We start from the raw sequence: 19,983 nt of genomic DNA, 5'->3' as shown, positions 1-19,983 counted from the left end.
GGACCCTCTCCGTGGCTCAGATTCCCAACCTCTAGAATGCCTTAGTGTCTCAACAGGGATGCCCTGACTCCCCAGACCTCCCCAAGTGCAGTTGGGGTGAGGGGGAGGCGAGCACCCACCTGAGGTGACGGTGACCTGGGTTCCCGCGCCCCAGATATGGAGCCCACGGTTGACAAACGTGCCAGGACTACCAGCAAGAAGTGGTGCTCGGTGGTGTGTAGGGTCCCCGGAGGCCCCAGGGTGGCTGAGGCCCCAGAGGGTCCCCTGGCTGCCCAGCCTAGGAGTCTGAGACCTCTGTTTCCCATCTGTGTGAGCCATGGTCTCTTCTAGGTCCCTTTCTGGGCCCCTCAGGCTGTCCCTTGTGCTTCCACACCTGAGACCTAGACACCCTACTTTTCACTAAAATGCACCAAAAAGCCTCAGGGAGAAAGCAGGGAAGAGCGCTGGGAGGACTCACCTGGGGAGACGTTGACCTTGGTTCCCCGGCCCCAGAAGTCAAGGTAGTCACATTGTCACAGGCCCACTTAGGGAGTGTACAAAAACCCAGAAATCTGCCTGGCATGGCACACAGCCCCGAACCCTCAGGCCCCCGTGCCCCCGACTCAGAACCCGCTCTGCCCAGCCTGCTATCCACAGGCATGAGCCCTCTCCCCAGAAAGGCCATCAGCAGAACGCAGGCCGAAGGGCCTCAGCAGGAGCCCCACCCCATACAGACCCAGCAACCTCTGGGCATTTCCTTCCCAGCCCTGGACAGAGAGGCATAGAGAAAGCCTCTTACCTGTGGTGACGGTGACCCGGACTCCCTTTCCCCAGTAATGAACAGCATCACACAGGGACACAGTCTGTTCTCCCCACCATGCAAATACTCAGTGCCCAAGCGTGCAGCAGACACAGCCAGGCTCCCCACACCACAGTGTGCAGCAGACACAGCTGCCCCCCTGACCCCACAGGGTTCAGCAGATACAGCTGAGGTCCCTGCCCTAGTGCTTGAAGAAAGCATGGGCATGCTGAGCTGGCACCTGCTGTGGCCACAGAAACCCCGCAGCCAGGGCCCCCAGGGAGCCCCGAGGCCAGGAAGTCAGCTGTCTGCTCCCTCCTGCTGTCAGCTCTGGGTCTGGGAACCACAAAGTCACCTTCTGATACCTGGCTACTCCATGGCTCAGCGTCACTCCCCGCCCCCACCAGGCTGCCCCCAGCACCCCAGGGCCCTGTGCACACCACCCCAGCCCAGGGCCTCTGCGATGGGCCTCTGCCTGAGTGCTGCCCCTCCTCGGTGCACCTGGACGCCCCCCTTCCAGTGTCACCCCTCCCCCTGGTCTGCATGGGGAGTGGGGCAGGTGCCCAGCTGCCCAGGGAGTGCTGCGGGGTTTTTGTAGAGCTGTCAATCACTGTGCTCCCAGGTAGCACTGTGGTTCCCGGCTCAGCCAAAACCCTGAGGCCAGCAGGTGGTGGGGCGGCCACAGAGCCCAGGAGACCCAGTCCTGCAGCCATTTCTGGGTCTGGGCCAAGTTTGTGCTGCCGGGCCTTCTGTTTTAAGGATGCCCTTGTGGTTTCCTTTTCGTTTTACAAATAAAGGCAGGGTCAGGGACTTGTCATTTGGGAGAGGCCTGCCTCAGTGGTGGGGTCAATGCAGTGGCCCCCCCCGAGGTGCCCCAAGGCAGACAGCTCCTGCCAGTGCTGGGTAAAGATGGGGGCATCCCAGGAATGAGTCCCTGCAAGCACCAGGCATGGCATCTGGATTGGTGGGATGGGCTGACCAGAGCTGGGCCCACTGCCCGTGTTTAGCCCACAGCCCCAGTGTTGCGGTGGGGCCCCACCCACTCCAGGACAGGCACCTGGGAAGGCTTCTCCTGGCCTGGCTGCCCTGAGCAGCACTTGGAGATGAGCGGAGGGCTGAACCGCTGAAGGCAGGTGGAGAGAGTCCCCTGGTCCCTTGTTAATGGGGGCACACTTGTGGTTGGTTACTTGTGAAACTAGCCTGTGAGCTAGACGTGGCTCTCTAGCTGGCACAGGGGTGCTGATGTCCAAAGGGAAAGACCGTCGGGTCAGCAATGATGGAAGGTAGGAGGGAACGACATGTGGTCTGCTCACTGAGCCGCTGGAGAAGTCAGAGATGACGCCTGACCTCTGCTTGGGTGGCCGATGCAGTGATGAGCAGGCCTTGCTGGGGTCAGGGAGCTGTTGGTGGGCTCAGCGGTCTCCCCGGCCTCCAGGCCCTGGTGCTCCGGCCTCAGTGACCTGATCCCACCTGGGCTGCTTCCCTAGGACCTGGCACCTTGGTGCAGAACAGTGTCCTTAGCAGGTAACAAGCGTGTTTCTTGTGTTCTGAGGGGAGGGTATCTCTGCACTCACTCCTGCTGGCCTCTGCCATAGAGACCAGGCTCCTGGCTGCTCCACTCCAGAAGGAAGGTCCTTACGGGAGAGAACACCAGGGAAAGTCTTGTTGTTTTATTTCTCAGGCCAGAAGCAACACGAGAGCAAATGTGGCTGCCGTCATGAGCCGTCACCCGAGGAGACAGAGAGGCCGTGGACAGAAACAGGACTTCCCTCTGCTAGCATCTGGGGACACACGCAAACCGAGGAAACACCAGAGGAAAAGGGGAGGCAAAGAAGAGAAACATGGGTGGTGGGTGGGGGCACGACAGTCAAAGGAAACACGGGGCTCCAGTGCCTCCTGCCATGTCTGCCCCACTCCCCGTGGCGGGAAGAGGGTTGGGGAGGCAACCACGTCCTGAGAAACCCCCTGAGTCTCCCAGGTTCCCGAGGGAAGGGACTGACTGGGCAGACCCTTGTCCTGGCCACAGAGGCCTGCCAACAGCGGGCAGCCGGGCTGATGTCTGCCTTCTCCCGGAACCCGGAGCCTGGAAGGGAGCCTGCTCAGCCGCGGAGCATGAGGTGCTGTGCTGCCGACCCCGTGCGCATCTCCGCCGTTCCTCCGTGACGGGGCCATGGCTGCCATGGTCTGGGCACCAAAGGCTGAAGCAGGAAGGAAGGGCAGCGGGGACTGCACCCTCCTGCACATCTCCGTATCCAGAGCAAGGCCTCCCCCGGGCCCGGGGCACCTCCTTTTGCTTGGAACCTGTCCTCTCTGCCTGGCACAGACTGGCTGCTCCTGGTACCACCAGCGGGAGGGGGGACTCAGTGATGGAAGCAGGGGCTCCTGGGTTTGCATCCTGAGGGCAGTGCGCCACAAGGGCAGGCCATCCGCGTCCTCACTGCAGGGACACGGACACTCAGCCGAGTCACAGAGGACATGCTGCCCCATCACCCCTTTACGCTGACAAGCTGTCAGGAAAGTGAAAGGGTGGTACTTTGAATGGGAATCACATGCGGGGGATCCGGGAGGAAGCAGAGGTGAGGGGCGACTGCGGCCTTCCTGCTCCGGTCTCCCCAGGGTCAGAGGAAACGGGCCACGCTCTATGCCCAGCCAGTAGTAGGGGTCAGTGCTGGGGCGGCCATTGTCCTTGGTGGGGCTGGGAGGGGAATCCAGCCCCAGTGGGTCCAGGAGTCCCTGAAGGAGGGACGGCGTCGGCGACTGGCTGAGGGAGTGAGGGCACAGACACTGGCAGAGGCTGAGCCTGTTCAAGGGCAGAGCCCTCAGGCGGGGCATGGGAGACTGGTCACATGACATCGTCACAGCACCGTCATCAGGCATGTGTCACTCGGAGACTTATGGCATAACCTTCTTCTCGGAATGTCCCCCTGCTCTCCCAACCAGGGAAGGTCATCATCTTTTCTTCTTCAAGATTTTTCTGTGGCTCTCATGCCTTTGGATTCTAATCTCAGGTTAAATTTCTCCAAGGGCCACACTGTTTTCTGAATGGGTCTCAGAACTCGCTGGCCTGGACTCCCCCTCCGACTCGCTGCAGGGCGTGTTGTCTCCACAGCCCCCTGAATCCACTCCCAGTGGAAGGCGCAGCACTCACTCTGCGGACGGTGACAGTGCTTCCCGTGACCTCTGCAGTAATGGTCCTAAGGGAGCTCCACCAAGACCCACTCACCTGCTCTCCTGACGCACACCCATGGTGGGCACTTCTTGGGCCTCCTGGGGGCCACGCTGGGCCAGGCTGGCCAGGGAGCTGTGCCCTGATGTCTCCTGAACCTTCTTCTGTTTCCCAGCCCAGGGACAATAGCCCACCCGCCTGGGGGAACGTGCCACGGCACAGGCTGAGTTTTGTGATTGCTTTACGATTGCTGGCAGTGGAGGTGACCACGGTCAGGGCTGGGCGCCCAAGCTGTGCGATAGAAAGTGGGTGTCTCTGGGCTGGGCGCCCAAGCTGTGCGATAGAAAGTGGGTGTCCCTTCGATGTAGTCCCAAGATGCACAAAACTGTGGGAACGTGACTCCCTCTGCATCTGGATGGGAGGAACTCGGCGCTTCAGATGTGAGGTGCCGGCCTCCGCTTGCCAATGCATGGTGAGGGCTCTCCCACCGGTGGTGCTGCGTGGGCTTCGAGCCATGCTACTCCCCGTGGCCCCTGCCCTCGCAGCCCCTGCAGCAGGGAGGAGCAGGGGCCACCGCACGGGTCTGGCTTGGCCGTGCCACTTGATTGCTCTGAGCCTCAGAACCCTCCTCTGTAGTAATAGGGATAGTGGCACCTTGCTTTCTCGAGTCTCGCTGAATAAAAGAGAGAGTGAGGTGAATAGCCTGGTGCAGAAGGCACTCAGCAAATGCTGGCAGCTGCTGCCATCTGCCCCACTCCCTCCCAAGGTGACAGAGCCCGGGGAGAACGACCCAGGCAGAGCCATCTCCTGGTGACACAGAGCTGGCATTTCATCCCAGAGTAATGGATTTGCTCAAGCTGTCCAACTTCCCGCATTTTACCGTGAGGCTCCTGTGCTGCACAGCGGGCATCGTTCTGGGGTCTGGGTGGGAAGTCTGTCCCTCTAACGGGCACGCTAAGCCCATGCAGTACTTTGAGGACAGACACGCTTGGTCTCAGTCCTGTCTCACCGTCTTGTGTAAGGGTGTCTGAAGGAAGCTTTCCACAGGTCGCCTCTCTTGGCTGTTTTGTGGGTGTTGGGCTAACTGTGTTCCTCACAACTAAGTCCGTTCTCGCTGTGTGTGCATGGGAAGCTCGTGGTCTCCCTGCCTCCGCTTCCACCCAGGCCTCCCATCCTGCACTGCCGCCCGAGCCGTCTGCTCTGCTTGGGCCTCTGTTGCTGGGCTTGGCCACTGATGCCAGCGGTCAGGAGTGCGGCAGCCTCCCGGCTTCTCCGGGCCCTGCCAGGGCCTGAGGGTGAGTCAGGGCAGACGCCCTCTCCCTCTGCTCCGTCTCCATGGTGGTCTGGCCCCAGCCGTACCGGGAACTACGTGGGATGTGTGCCCCTGTCCTTGGGTGCCCGCTTCTGTGGTGTCATTTGGTGGCTGACATCTTTTCACCATGTGGGGGTCATGGAAACCTGTTCTTGGATTCTTGACTGTTCAAAGTGTTCTCCAGTCACCGTTATTTATGTACTTATTTTAAAACAAAGTAGTCTATTTTAAAAATTGAGATATAAATGGCATGTAACCGTGTACGCTTAAGGTGTACGGTCATGGGTGTGCTGCATCTGTCCTGTGCGATAACATTGTCGTCATCGCGTTCGCCAGCACCTCTGCCCAGTCTCGTGGTCACCGTTTCTTTTTTGTTCTGGGAATAGTTAAGATCTGGTGTCAGCTCGTCGGAAGTTCATGAACCAGCGCTGCTCGCTGATTGCTCCTCAGGCGGTCACACCTCCCGGGTGTATATTACCCACTGGTTCAAGGTTATACCTTAAAAGGACATCTCCCTAATTCTACCTGGAAATGACCATTTTATTTTTAAGAAGTTTGGCTTCTGCAGATCCCTCACATAAGGGAGGCCGTATGGGGTTTGTCTTCTCTAACTTGTCTTGCTTAGCCTCACGCCCTCTACGTTCATCTGTATTCTCTCCAATGGCACTAAGCCCTTGTCCCTCATGGCCGCCAATCTATCCCACTGCACACACACACACACACACACACACACACACACACACACACACACTCTCACACCCACCCAAGTTCTTTATTTATGCGAGACGGCACACGGCTGCCTCCAGGTTTCAGCAGCTTTTAGTGAAGGACAGCCTGGTGGGGCAAAGACTGCCAGGTGCCCCCATCTGCTCCCAGCCTGAGTCGAGGTGCTGTCCCTTATCCACTGGTGCTGAATGTGGCCGGTTAGATGTAAGACCACCTGTTGTCCCCCTTATCCATGATTAGGTATTTTTGAATGCTGCTCAAATCAATTCTTTCCAGAAGGGTCTACCAGAAGTAAGAGGATAGCGAAAACATTTTGAAGTGGAATCGAAACACTGCATCCTGAAGTAAGATATGCTAGACACACCGTGATAGGGACACTGCGAGCCTGAGAAAGTCCACCTGCTGTGGGGACTCCTGGACACGTGCCGTAAGCGGGCCGGACTCCCCCCTCTTCCACGGATGCCACGGCTGTGTGTTCCCTCTCCTCTGCCTGTCTCCTTTGTCTATCTCTGCTCCTTAACTCCGTACAGTTTTACTCTGCTCCACATTCATCTCACTCTGTCCTCATGTCCCCATCTGTTGTCTGTGGGGTCTTTCAACTTGTCTTCATGCAGGTTTTAATAAAAGTCCTTCTGTCACTGTGGCTGTACTTGGTCTCGTCTGGCTGACCTTCGATCTCTGTGAGCACTTGTGTTTGGTGTTATGATTTTCATTCATAAACCCAATTGCATCTTTTCTTATTTGTGAAGAATGTTTATGGCTGAGATTTTCATCTTTGGCAATATTTTTCTTGTGAGCTTTCTTCACCTATTGGTACACTGCGTGGCTGCTGTTTGAAACCATCAGTACTGCCCCAGTTCAGAGCTGTCACTCATGGCTTCATGAATTAAACTCTGGACCAGCCATCTGTAGGCATTTCCTTGGGATGGGTTCAGAAGCCTCGTGGTCTCTGGCTCACTGGCAGAGACTGTGTGTGCCAGCGGTGGCACTTCAGGCCCTGTGCATCCTCTGCAAACCACACTGACCACAGGTGGATTCCCTGGGCGGCATCTGCGTCCCAGCCCCCATGCTGGTTGGTGCAAGCCAGGGGTGAAGCTGTAGGAGTCTACGGAGAGGTTGTCACTCTCAGAAAGTCTACCTGTGCCGGGACCCCTGCCGAAGGGCTTGTTCCCACTGTTCCTACGCAATCTGACCCTTCCTCCCGGGTGGTGTCTGCCAGATGTCAGGTCGTCCTTTATGTACATACTGCATTCTGTGGGTGATACCAGTTTCCCTGGGCTTGCTGAAAGAGGAAGTCCCGAGTTACAAAAAATATTCTATGTTTTGCTTTACACAGATCCTGGAAGGTGAGGGCAGTGCTGTGTGGAGGTGTGTCTGAAAGGCAGAAGCCTCAGATGCGGGCGAGGGCTGGACGTCTGCACCACACCCCGGTGTCCCCGGGACCCCGCCGGTGCTCTCTCCTTCCTGGGCCCTGCTCTGCACCCCAGGGTGGCCTGTGCAGTTGCTCATCACTGGGGCTCTTTGCACCCAGGGGCCACAGGCATGAGCACCCTGGCTAGGCCAGCGCCCATGCCCTGGGAGCTGCTGCCGCAGAGAATCTGGGGTCCTGTGCCTCCGCTGCACATCTTCCTCTTGGTTTCCAAGGAACGCAGCCCAGATGGGCTCAGATGGAATGTCCCTGGGGACAGCAGCTGCCTCTGTGGGTCCCCAGAGCTCTCTGTGTGTTCCACTATCCATATTCCTGCCCAACATTCGCTCCCATGTGCATCTTTTCCTGCAGCTTTGGGGTTAACGAACACTTTTTTGGTGTGTCGCCCTTGCTCCTCTTTGGCATTGCAGCTCTGCTGCGCTCACACTGCTGCCCATGTTTGCTCTGGACTCTACGAGATGCCTCCTCACCCCAGGGCAGCCCACATGGGTGAGGGCATGCGCCTCGTGCGCACCAGGGAACCCGTGCTGGTCCACACGCCACATGCGCCCCACGGTGCAGGCTCTAAGGCTTACTTTAAATGGTCATGCATTTTTCCAATTTTACCTTGGTTGTATAAAGTTCATCCTCATTCAGACAAATAATTTTATCTTCAAAAGTCTGTCTGGTATGTGTTGGATAAATGTGTGTATATATATACATATTCATATCTACATACATTTAATATGTGTAATATAGAATATTGAAAATGAAAGTATATTTTCCAACAGCTAAACACTAGTATGTTTCCTCTCTCTTTATATACATTTCCTCAATGAGGATGGACTCAAGGGGCCGTCCTCCAAGATCACGCATGTGGAAGATATATTTAGTGAGCATAAAATTTTTGGATTATGTTTTCTTTCCAGTGGGTTATATAGGCATTGATAAGTTTTTTTTGAGAAGTCTGGGCAGATGGTCCCCCTCTTGTAAATGACCTGCTCTCCTTGGTCACCCAGTGTTCTGCGGTCCAGTAACTGCGACCATAAGGGCCTGACTGCTCCCGGGCGTTCTACTGCCTCGGAACGTTGGGAAATGTCTGCAGTGTTGTTCTGAGCCACGTGTGTGAAGCCTGGTGCTGGACCAGAGGGGTGGGGCCGTGCAGGAGGGGAGGCAGGAGGGGCTCAGAGACCCTGAACTGTCCTGGAGCTTCTCTGCTTCCTGCGTGTGGGCAGTGGTGTGGGGGAGTCTCCACACAGCGCCAGGCACACCACGGGAGAGCAGGGTGCCCGGGGGGCTCGGCTGTCCTTCAGGCCCACTGCTCCCCCTTTTACCAGCACTGGCCCTCTGGGACCCAGGTTGGCAGCACCTTTGCCCAGGAAAGGTGCCCTGTGAGTGCCACCTTTAGCCCTCCCCCTATATGGGGCTCCAGGCCTTCTGGAGACATGCCCGGGTTGATGCGTGGGTGGGTGCCAGTTGGCAGGTGCCCATTGTGTAAAGCTCACTGGTGGGCTGGGCCTACTGGGATACTGATGTGGCTGCCTGGTGTGGCCGAACCCCCAGAGCTGGGACAGGGGGCCTTGGGGGACTGGGAAGGGATGTGTGATGGGGGCTCCAGGGAGGAGGCTGCTTGGGTGGCTATGTCTATGGGGCGGGCAGTGGGTGCAGCTGCAGGTGAGGACAGGGGCACCACTCGCTCACAGCCAGGGCTCTGCCCCGGGTGGCCCGTCCCTGCCTGACCCCTTGTGTGCTGGCTGCCCACCCAGGCTTTCTGAAAGGGGCCTGAGGCCTGGCTGAGCTCTGGCCCATGTGGTGCTCTCCAAGCCTGCCCCCTGCGAGCTCGCACCCCGGCTGGCCCTGGGCTAGGGGCAGAGGACAGGGGGCCTGTGGTCCTGGTGGACGTGCGGGGCCAGCAGTGCTCGGGGGCCTTTGGGTGCCAGCCTCTGGGCCCGGGGCCATGGGGCGGGTGTCTGTGCCCCTGGCATTGGCTCTGGATCAGGTACGGAGGTCATGCTTGCGGCCCTGGCCCCAGCGCAGGAGTGGCGGGCATGGGGTGCTCCTGTCTCCCTGAGGGGCCCTGGCCTCCAGGTCAGCTCTAGCCAAGGACCCTGGAGCTGAGCAGGAGGGCGAGGTCAGGGCCTGGACCACTGACAGCCCAGCCATCTGTCCTCATCACTGAATGGGCTCTGGGAAGCAGCTGGGCTGCTGGCGTCCCCGGGGAGTCAGTGAACAGTGCCTGGCTGGGAGCTGGGCTCCCCTCTCTGACCTCGGGCTGGGGCTGGGCCCCCAGAGCCCGCAGGGATGGTTTTAGCCACAACCTTTCCTGCTGTGGTAGCTCCCAGCACACCCACAGTGACGCAGGCTGGCTCAGCAACCACCAGCTGCATCCGTGACCTGGAGGCCTCCGGGGGTGGGCTGCCGGGCCAGGGTCCTGCTGGGTGGGGCTGGACCAGAAGCTGTGGGCTTCTGTGTCTCTGTCTGCCTGCGCCTGGATGGCCCTGGGCAGGTTTTGCACCGAGCCTGAGTCACTGTGATCTCCACCCGTATTTATACCCACGGTGCCTCAGGCTGGTACGAATTCCGTCAAGGTCCCCGGGCAGGGAGGCTGCTGGGTGTACTCCCTGGCTGTGTTTCCGGAAGGCCATCTCCTGGCTCAGAGCCCCTCGACAGGCATCACTGTCTCCCTGAGGATGCAGGTGGGGGCAAGGGGGTGTGTGCTGGTTGGACAGGTTGCGTGGTGACTCAGGTCCAGGGTCCCCTCTAGGGGGCCCACTTGGGGGTGGGTCTTTCTAGCCTGAAAAGTGTCACTGTGGGACCAGCTGCCATATGCCACCGTGGTTCAGGCAGGACCAGAAACCTCCTGGCCTGCTGAGGGCTCAGCACCCTTGTCCGATTGAAGGGTGGGGGTCCCCTGTACTGGTCGCCTCTCCTGAGCACCCAGTGCCTGTGGGTTCTGAGGGTGCTTGGAGCTGGTCTGGTGTCAGGATGGGCCCCCTGGGTGGGTGGGCTCTGAGGCAGAGGCCAGCTGCCCCCAGCCCTCCCTGTGGGCAGAGCGGGTCCCTCCTCCCAGGTGCAGAGCACGGCTGTCCTGGATCTGAGATGCAGCCTGCGCCCTGCTGCCCAGCCTGGCCAGTGTCCGTGATGTGTTGGGTCCATCCTGTCTGCAGGGGCTGCTGCAGGAGGGGATCCCCCATGGCAGGGGGGCAGAGGGTTCACAGAAGGGCTTTGGGGTCTGTCCTGAGCCACCGTGTGGGTTGTTCTGCTGTGAGGGGCTCCTGTGCAGAATGTCCCCTCTGAGGGGAGGGGCAGGGATGGGGCACACCCTAGGACCCCATGGACACACACGCCGCTGTGGAGCTGGGAGATGGGACACACCCCGGGGCCCGGGGGTGGGTGGGCCGGGCGGGCGGCCGAGGCCCTGATCTGTGGGGAGCTGCAAGCCTCCTGTGCGGTAGCCACCGGAAACGCTGCAGCAGGTTCCCCGTGATGGAGCCTCCTGCCCTCCCCACCCGAGGGCCTCTGGCTTGTCTCAGGTTCCTCGGAGAGCATGGGGGCCCTGGTCGGGGGAGCTCTCAGCCTGCAGGGGCCCTGCCTGGCTCTCTGGGCAGAGCCACCCTGAGGTCCCCAGGATGTCTGGGAGGGTGGCATGTGGGGACGGGGCCCAGCCCTGGTGGGCCAGCTAGTTTTGAGCATTAGCAGTGTCACTGTGGTCCAGCTGTGCCCGTACCCACAGTGACAGAGGCCTGGGCAATATGGCCTGTCCCCAAGAGGGAGGACACGCCCCACAGCTGGCGCCCTGTCCCAGTCGGGGCCTTGGAAGGAGAGGCTGAGGCAGGTGCTTCCCTGGGAAACGCAGGCCTCAGGGCTGCCAACTGGGTGCCCAGCCCCCTCTCTGCCTGGCTGAGGGGCCTGCTCCGTGCCTCCGTTTCTCCACGGTGGAGGGGGTGCTGATGGAGCCCCTGGGTGGGGAACTGACAGAAGGCTGAGGGCTTCACTTTCCTGAGGCCTGCCTAGCCCAGATGGGGCTTCTGTGCTCATGGTCTCTGGGGACTCGGGGCAGCCCCACCGCCTGTCGGGGCCAAGCCACACCCTGAGCGTGGTCCCTGGACGCCGAATCCTGGCTCTGTGGCTTTGGGCCTCTGGTTCCTCCACCAAACCCCCAGTGCTGCTCCCTTGGTGCACTGTTCCCCGACACTGACCCCAGCACTGCCCCTCAGCACTGCCCCCTCAGCACTGCCCCATCAGCAGTGCTCCCTGCTCTGACCCCACCACTGCCTGTCCAGCACTGCCCCCATCACTGCCCCCTCAGCACTCCCCTTCAGCACAGTCCCCAGCACTGTCCCCACCACTGCCCCAAGCACTGTCCCCACCCCTACACTCCTCCCTGGCCACACTGGACATGGCCAGTCCCTAGCAGCCTATGATTTCAGCCTTGTACTTTGGAAAGAGTCAGCTCTGGGTCCCTGTCCAGGAGACCTTCAGCTTGGGGTCTGCCTCCAGCCTCGCTGCCACAGATTCCAGGGGTGGGTGCCACCGTGGGTTCAGAGGAGGAACCCGGGGGTGCAGGTGGTGCAAGGGCTCTGCAGAGTCAGCCCTGTTACTGCGATGGGCGGTCTCAGTTTGGTCATAGTCACTGTAGTCATCTACACACTGTCTGACTCCCCGTGACTGTAAACAGGCCTGGCGCCAGGAGGTGGAGCCGGCAGAGGGGCCTCCTGGGGGCAGGGAGGGCCTGGGCCAACAGGGCCACAGAGCAGGCCAGGAGCTGCCTTGGGACTCGGATGTGTGCCCCGTTGCTCGGGCGGGTGATAACAGGGTGGGCTGGGAAGGTGGGCACAAGGTGGCCTGTCCGCTCTGCCCCTGAGCTGGCTCCTGTCTCGGTGTCTGATCCCGCCACGACCACTGCTCCCCCTGCACATGGTGCCACGGAGAGACCCAGGAGTGGTTTTTCATCGGAGATCTCCTTTCCGCCCAGGCCCCCACTTTCCCGCCGCCTGGGGGCTCCCACACTTGCTCTGTGCTGGGCCCTCTCCTGGGGCTGGGCTGTGTCCACGTGTGCACGAGTGCCGTCCTCTTCCTGGCAGTTCCGGGTGGACGCCCACACCCGGGGGACCTGCCTCCCTAAAATCCTCATCCTTCGTGCTTATGTTTCAACGCTGTCCGAGCTGTAGGTGGATCTCAGACTCTAACAGCCGCGCGAACCCAGCTGGCGCTGTGGTTGGGAGTTCCCGTCGTCCTCCTCGGTCCAGGGGACAGACCCTGGCGCCCCCGCCCTTGACTCGGGCCCCTCTCCGTGTGTTCAGATTGTCTGACGTCCTTCAGTGGGTTTGACCTTTCCCACAAGGTCCCTTACGTCGTTGTGAGGTGGGCCTTGTTTGTCTTGCATTTTCCAACCAGGCTTTGGCCGGCCCGCAGGAGCGGGACCGCTGCGGTCAGCTGGTCTTGCATCTGGACGTCCTGCTGATTTTCCCGTTAGTTCTAACAGCTTGTCCGCAGGTTCTGGCGGGCCTTCCTTGTAAGCGGTCATATCATTTGCGAATAATGACATTTTTGGATCTTCCCTTTCAATCTTAAGAGCTATTTTTCCCTTGTCATGTAGCGCTAACACCCCCAGTGATGTTAAATGAGTGTTTCTCAAACTGTTTTGACTGCAATCCTTCTAAAAAATTTTTATGTTGTAGTCCAATACAAAAACATATATTATTTGTATATATGTATGCACATATATATATTTATTTCTCTACCCAAAGCAGATTTTTGTGAAAATATTTACTCTCGTTATGTACCATGCATATCATTTTTCTGGTTTTCTTTGTTCGTGAACAACAGGCTGGCTATAGCTCTGACCTGATGCCACGCCCACCACGAGGCCCGGCTGCACGCCGCACAGCCACGGGGGCCTCTTCCCTCATTCCGGGTCTTGGGGGAACGCCTCTCAAGTTATCCACCAACTGTGCTTTCTGCAGCCTTATTCCCTCTTTCAACACTCTTTTGGGTTAGTAATGTATTTTTAATATCCCAGTCTAATTTCTCTAACGGCTTTCTAGGTGCATTTTCTTGCGTTATGTTTCTAGCGACTATAACATGCATCCTGGACTTAAAGCCGTGAACTTAGATGTCGTGTTTCACTGCTCCACATCCATGGCCTGAACTGTGACAAAGGACAGTGTTATTGACAAGCCCCTCCTTTGTGCTGCTGTCATGTCCTCTGCATCCACACATGTCAGGGACCCCGCAAAAGGCTGCCATCATGTTTACTTTAAACAGTCACTCGTGGTTTTAGGAAGTAAGATAAAAAAGACAGTTTCCGGCACGTGCATGGTTCCCGCCTCTCATGCTCCCCTTTGCACCCCACAGGCCGGAGGCCCCTCTGGGGGAGTTCCTTTCAGCGTGAAGACCCTCCTTCCACCTTTCCTTTATGGCAGGTGTCCTGGCACCACACTCTCCTGGTTTTTGTGGATCTGAAAATGTCTATTACATGTTCATTTTTCTAAGATATATCCCAGGACATAGAGTTCTTGGTTGAACCCGTCCTCAACACTTAAAAGATGCTATTCCACCATTTTCTGACCACTCTTGTTCGCAGTGCGAAGCCGGAGGTGATTTGTTCCCTGTGTGTGTCACATCTCTGCCTGCGTTCGACGTGTCCTCTTTATCTCTGTTTTTTATTGGCATTGCACGTCACATTTATTGTTTGGAACAGAGCTTGTTGAATCTGTAAAGTGAGATTTTCACAACACTGGGAAACTTTCAGTTTTAATTTTTTCGGAGACTTTTTCTGCCCCATCCTGTCCCTTGTATCTTGGGACTCCAATTTGACATATTTTCCAATGTTTCATAGTGTCCTGTGGGACACTGAGTGTCTTCTTTGTTTAGGAATCAAAAGAATTGCTATGATGTATAGAATATATATGATATATAAAACATATGTGTTATATAGAGCTATGTATCACATCTATTATGTATCTCTATGAATATAAACAGAGCATCTATATGTTGTTACATCTAAGTTTTCTGAGCTCACTTATGATTTCTTAAATCTGCTGTTAAGTTCCTCAAGTGATTTAGAACAATTTCAGAATTGTACTTCCTGGTTCCGGAATTTCCGTGTGGTTCTTGTGAATCACTGAGATATTTCTGTAGAGATTCTCTCCAGTCTAGTCGCTCCTCATAAACATGTTTTACTCTAAGTGTCTGAACAAACTTGAAGCAGCTGCTTCAGTATCTTTGAGAATTGGGGCCTTGTCTCAGCTGATCTCCACTGACTGCTTTGTACTGAGAGACTATGTGTCTCCTTTTCTTTTTTCTCTTCATATTTAGTAACTTTTAAACGTCTACCTGGTGTTGTGGATGGAACTATTGGTTCTGAACCCCCCTCACAAAGGTGTCGGTTCATATGTCAGGAGGCAGTTAGCCTGACAGGACTCATGCTCCACAACCTGTGTGCCTGTGGGCGGCAGTAGCTGAAATGCCCTCAGTTCTTTGAGCCTCTGAGCTGGTTCTTTTTGCCCGGCCCTCTGGGGTTTCCCCTACACAAGAACAATCAGGGGATCATCCAAGGATTGGAGTAGTGTCTGCATGCAGATTCTGGGGCTCCCTCTCTGTGGCTTCCCCTTCTGAAATCCGCCCTTGGAACGCAGCCTTGTACCCCTCCGTCTGAGCCCTTCGGCCAGGATGGCTGCAGTCTGCCTGTGGTCCCGTTGCACCTGATGCCCAGGCTGCATCGGACCGACTTCCCAGGGACTCGGCTCTATACCCGCTGCTTGTGTTTGGGCTCCGGTGCCAACGTGTCGCTATGGGCAGTAGCTCGCCCAGAGCTCGTTGCTGTCACACAGGCTAGACTGGCCCAGGGCTCTGCCACTGCTCAATCGGAGCTGCTTTCTCCCATGTGCTCTCGTTTCCATATTCTTGTAACCACTGTGGCTCTGCGTATTTTTGAGTGTTTCATGGATGTTCGGACATCTTTTGGGAGTTAACTGTTCACTTCCATTGCCTGTTTCTTTAATGATGTGTTTGGATTTTCCAAGTGATCCACAGTTCTGTATACGTCCTGGGAATGCCTGCCTGTGTACGTGATGGTGGGACAGGCCGTCCCTGCCAGGGCTTGGCTTCAGGGTGACTCCACAGGGAGATTTCCCTGGCCCCAAGATGGGGCTCTCCTGGCACCCGGCCTCTCAGCCCCTGACGCTTTCCATGCAGAAGGTGATCACACGGCCCTTCATGTTTATGGAATGATTTACTCTGTGTCTGCCTTTGCCCCGGATCTACACTTCCTGTGGCCAGGCCACGTCTGCCTCACTCAGCTATCTATAGATAGATCTACTAGCCTTGCTATCTATCACTTCATCTATCTCTCTGTCATTCTGTCTGTCCATCCACGTCTCTGTTCATGTATTCATCCATCCATCCATCCATCCATCCATCCATCCATCCATCCATCCATCCATCGACCCATCCATCTACCTATCTCTCTATCCATCCATCTATCCAGCCACCTGTCTGGTTAGCTATCTGTCATCTATCTATCAATCTACCTACCTACCTATCTATCCACCTATCTCTTTCTCTATGTATCTATCAAACATCTGTCTGTCTAGATATCCACCCATCTATTTATTTATCCCTCCATATGTACAAGTCTTTCCTTTCTATCTGTCTGTCCATCTGTCCGTCTCTCTCTCTATCTCTGTTGGCTCTGTTACTCTGGGGAACCCTGACCAAAAACTGGAGAGTCAAGCGTTGCAGGCAGGTCAGATGTGGCTCCTGTTACCTTTATGCTGGTTTGAGTTTCCTGCACGTGGTAGTGATAAGGAATATATTCAACCCAGCCGTCAAGGTCAGTAACCGCTTTTTTCCTCCAGTTGGCAAAGCCCCCCCAGCTCCCTCCTCCTCTCCTCTTTTGCCCTGTGCTTGCTTGTGCCCAGGGCTCAGACCCCGGGGATGACTCCCCTCTGGGCCCGTCAGTGTGAAATAAACCTCAGCACTCCAGGACCTCCGAGTGCCGCTTGGTTCTTCCATCAGTGATCCAGTCCAGGTTTTCCAGTATTTTCTGTAACATTTGGTTCCCTGAGTGGGAAATCCAACTGCCCTGGTCCTTTGTTGCCACCAGTTTGGGACAATGGTGGGGTGGTGATGGAACAGGAGATCGCAAGGGAGAAGGCACACCCCACCTGACCCCTCGGCAGGCTCCCGCCCATTCGCCCTGGGCTGGCCCTGCTTTGCTATTCCCGTAGGATTCAAGGAAGATTGGCAGGTGAGGACCTGGTTCTGATGTCGAACCAGATAAGGCCCCCGGGCCCCTGACACAGCCAGTCCCACCCGTTGGAGTGGTAGGGGAGCTTGATCACCACCCAAGGACTTACGAGAAGTCTCACTGGTAGACATTCCCAGGGGGCGAAAGTTTAAATGCTGCAGTGTGTGTGTGAGTGTGTGTGTGTGTGTGCGTGTGTGCGTGTGTGTGTGTGTGACTGTGTGTTGGTGAGTGTGCAGGGGGCTGCCATTCAGTTTGCACTAGATCTGTGACTCCACGGCCTGCACTATGGAATCTGAGTGGGCCTCATCCGCATTTGCGGTCGGCCACCACGACATAACAGTGATTCAGCTTCAGCTGACGTGGCCCAGGACTTACACGGGTGCACCTTAGTCAAGGCTGACCAAAGTCTCCACAAGGAGCATGAATGGACAGGCATCAGACTGGTCTCCTCTCTAGAGGAGGCACCCCTCGCTTGTCTGTTGTCATGTTACCATCCATGGAAACGTCATGGGGTCAGGGCATGGCAAACCCACACTTCTCAAAACCATGATCAAGAATTTCAGGAAGAGATTTTCAGAAAAACTACACAGTCAGATTAACTCCTGGCAGGTTGAAAACCCTGTGTGAATCTGTATTGCCCACCTTCAGGGCTGCCCAACAGAAGGAACCCTAGATGTCCCAACAATCTGCTGAGCCTGGTGGGTCATCCCTAGAGACCCAGGTCATCCCGACCAGTTCCCATACACTGACTCCCCGTTAGGAGTTGACCAGACCCTCCCCCTTGGGTGTGGTTCGCTTGCAAGACGCAAGGACATGGTAGGGCCTAAGTTGCCTCAGCAGAGAAACCTGCAAAGAATCAACAGAAGCCCGAGCCTCCACACATTCTTGCTGGTGACCCAGAGGAAGAGCTAATAATGCCCCCACTTTACACGCCCCTAAGACTGTCAATACCCAGGCCCCGGTCCCAGGCACCCTGCCACCGTCAGCCTCCCACCACCCCCAGAACCAGTGGACCCAGTCTCCCTTGGACCAGCAGCCAGACTGTGCCCTCAGTCAGGAGCAGGCACCCTTCAGATGCTGGTGCGAGAGACATGGGAGCCCGACCGACGTGACGAGGACGGGACCACCCAGCCCGGCCTGTCCACGCTTCACTATCAGCCGTTCTCCACGGCTGACCTCCTCAATCTCACACACAACACCCCATCTGGACAGCCACAGGCCCTGGTTGATCTCATGAAATCCCTCTTCCAGACCCATTGGCCGACCTGGAAAGGCTGCCAACAGCTTCTCTGAACCCTGTTCACAATGGAAGAGAGGACGCAGTCAGGGTCCTTGATTGGGGTGCATTGGCTGAAATCACTGAGCCTAAGGAGCTCCCCGAGTGGGACTTCCCCACCCCCAAGGGGACAGCACCGGATCTGCCGATTTCAGGACGCCCTCCTCCAGGGGATCAAAGCCGGTCCAACAAGCATATGAACATGACCAAAGGATCTTCAGTCCTTCAACAACCAGGTGAGTCTCCTGGGCACTATTATGAGAGACTGTGTGATGCTCATCGCATCGACACCCCCTTCAGTCCTGAGTCACCAGGCAGCCCGCAAATGGTCAGCACCTCACTCATAGCTCAAGCTGCCTCAGACATCAGAGGAAAACTACAAAAACTTGAGGGCTTCCCTGGGATGAATATCATTCAGCTGATTAAAATTGCCAGCAGAGTATATCTAAACAGAGAAGTTCAGGATGACAGAGAGGCTGAGGGGAAAATGAAGAAAAAGGCCAACCTCACGGAAGCTTCCCTTAAAGAAAGAGAGATGAGCAAAAGGCAGAGAAAAGCCGGCCGCCAGGAGGGGGGAGGCCTAGGACCCCCCAGCCAGGAGCCAGGGCGCTTACTGGGAAGGGAGGGGGCACTGGGAGAACAAAGGCCCCACTGAGGCAAAGCCCCAGAGCCTGCTTGCTGCCAGGAGGAGCCCCCCGTGGCAAAGGCTCAGGGGCCCGGCAGGGACAGACTCAGAGTGACAGGGACGGGCTCTCTCACGCTCGGCCCAGAAGCCCACGGTCAGGATGAAAGTGGGGGGACAACGCACGCCTTTTATGGCTGACCCAGGGGCAGAACACTCTGCGGTCACCCTCCCTGTAGCCCCTTCAGCGGAAGGACTGCAACTATCCTCGGAGCCTCTGGGACACAGGCCGTCCAGCAGCACTTCTGCCAGACCTGCCAACATGACGTTGGAGGCCACAAAGCCCGACATGTTTCCCTACCTGCCCGAGTGCCCAGTTCCCCTCTTCAGCCGAGACATACTCTCTAAGCTCAGAGCCCAAACAACTTCTGAACCGACTGGACGCACCAGCCTCAAACCAAACCAAGGCCAAGAGGAGCCAGGGTTCCTCACCCTGGCAATAACCACATCCAGGGAAGAGGAGAGGAGGCTGTTCTGTGCCCAGGCCCCTCAAGTAGCCCACCTGAAGTCAGAGCTGCTTCCCCTCAGTATGGGCTGAAGACAACCCACCTGGACTTGCTCATAACTGAGCCCCTGTCACTGTAGAATTAACTCCAGGGGCTCAGCCACAAAGACAGCGGCAGTGCCCCCAGCACAAGAGGCGAGGGCAGGCATCCAGGAGCTCCCGACCAGACTCAGAGAGGCAGGCATTCTAACCGAGTTCATTGCCCTGGAACACCCCGCATCTGCCAGTCAGGAGGCCAGGAGGAGGGCACCGGCCTGTTCAAGATCTGCGAGCCATCAACAGAGTGACTGTTCTTTTACACGTGGTGGTCCCAAATCTGTACAGCCTCCTCAGCCAGTTCCTGGGGTCTGCCAAATGGTTCACTTGCCTTGACTTAAACGATGCCTTTTACTGCTTCTGGCTGGCCCCCCAAAGCCAGCTCTTTTTTGCCTTCAAATGGACTGAACCAGATATGGGGCAGCAGATGAAGTTAACATAGATGTGGCTTCCACAAGGTTCAAGAACTCACCACTCTCTTTGGAGAGGCATTGGCTGCAGACCTTGCCAGCTTTCTGAGAGATGCCACATGCTGTGCCCTCCTGCAGTTTGTACATGACCTCCTCCCTGCCAGTGACACCCAGGAAAACTGTGCAAAAGGCACAAAAGCCCTCCTGCAACTCCTGTCAGACTCAGGATAAAAATGGGCACAGGTCTGCCAGCAGCATGTCCGGTACTTGGGCTTCCTCCTCACCCAGGGAGCGAGGGCACTAGGGCCAGAGAGGAACAAGGTCATCATCTCCTCACCTCAGCCCCAGACGAAGAAAGGCTTATGAGAGTTCCTGGGGGCTGCCGGGTTCTGCAAAACTGGATTCCCAGATTCTCTGCAATGGCAAAACCC

At 56.9% G+C, this 19,983-nt stretch overlaps 1 gene segment (V, D, J or C); it reads right to left on the bottom strand.

The window, feature by feature from the left end:
• LOC108390611 (immunoglobulin heavy constant epsilon-like) overlaps window positions 1-509 on the bottom strand; it is a gene marked incomplete at its 5' end in the record, with an annotated part of 84,265 nt that extends 83,756 nt beyond the window's left edge. The window contains 1 exon segment of the C gene segment in view: window positions 458-509. Within this exon segment, the coding sequence occupies window positions 458-509 (52 nt within the window).
• Between the last annotated feature and the right edge of the window lie 19,474 nt (window positions 510-19,983).

Source organism: Manis javanica, chromosome 8 (genome assembly GCF_040802235.1).
Source record: "Manis javanica isolate MJ-LG chromosome 8, MJ_LKY, whole genome shotgun sequence".
NCBI lineage: Eukaryota > Metazoa > Chordata > Mammalia > Pholidota > Manidae > Manis > Manis javanica.
Note: the sequence above shows the minus strand (reverse complement) of the source record. Positions and strands in the feature narration are given on the sequence as shown.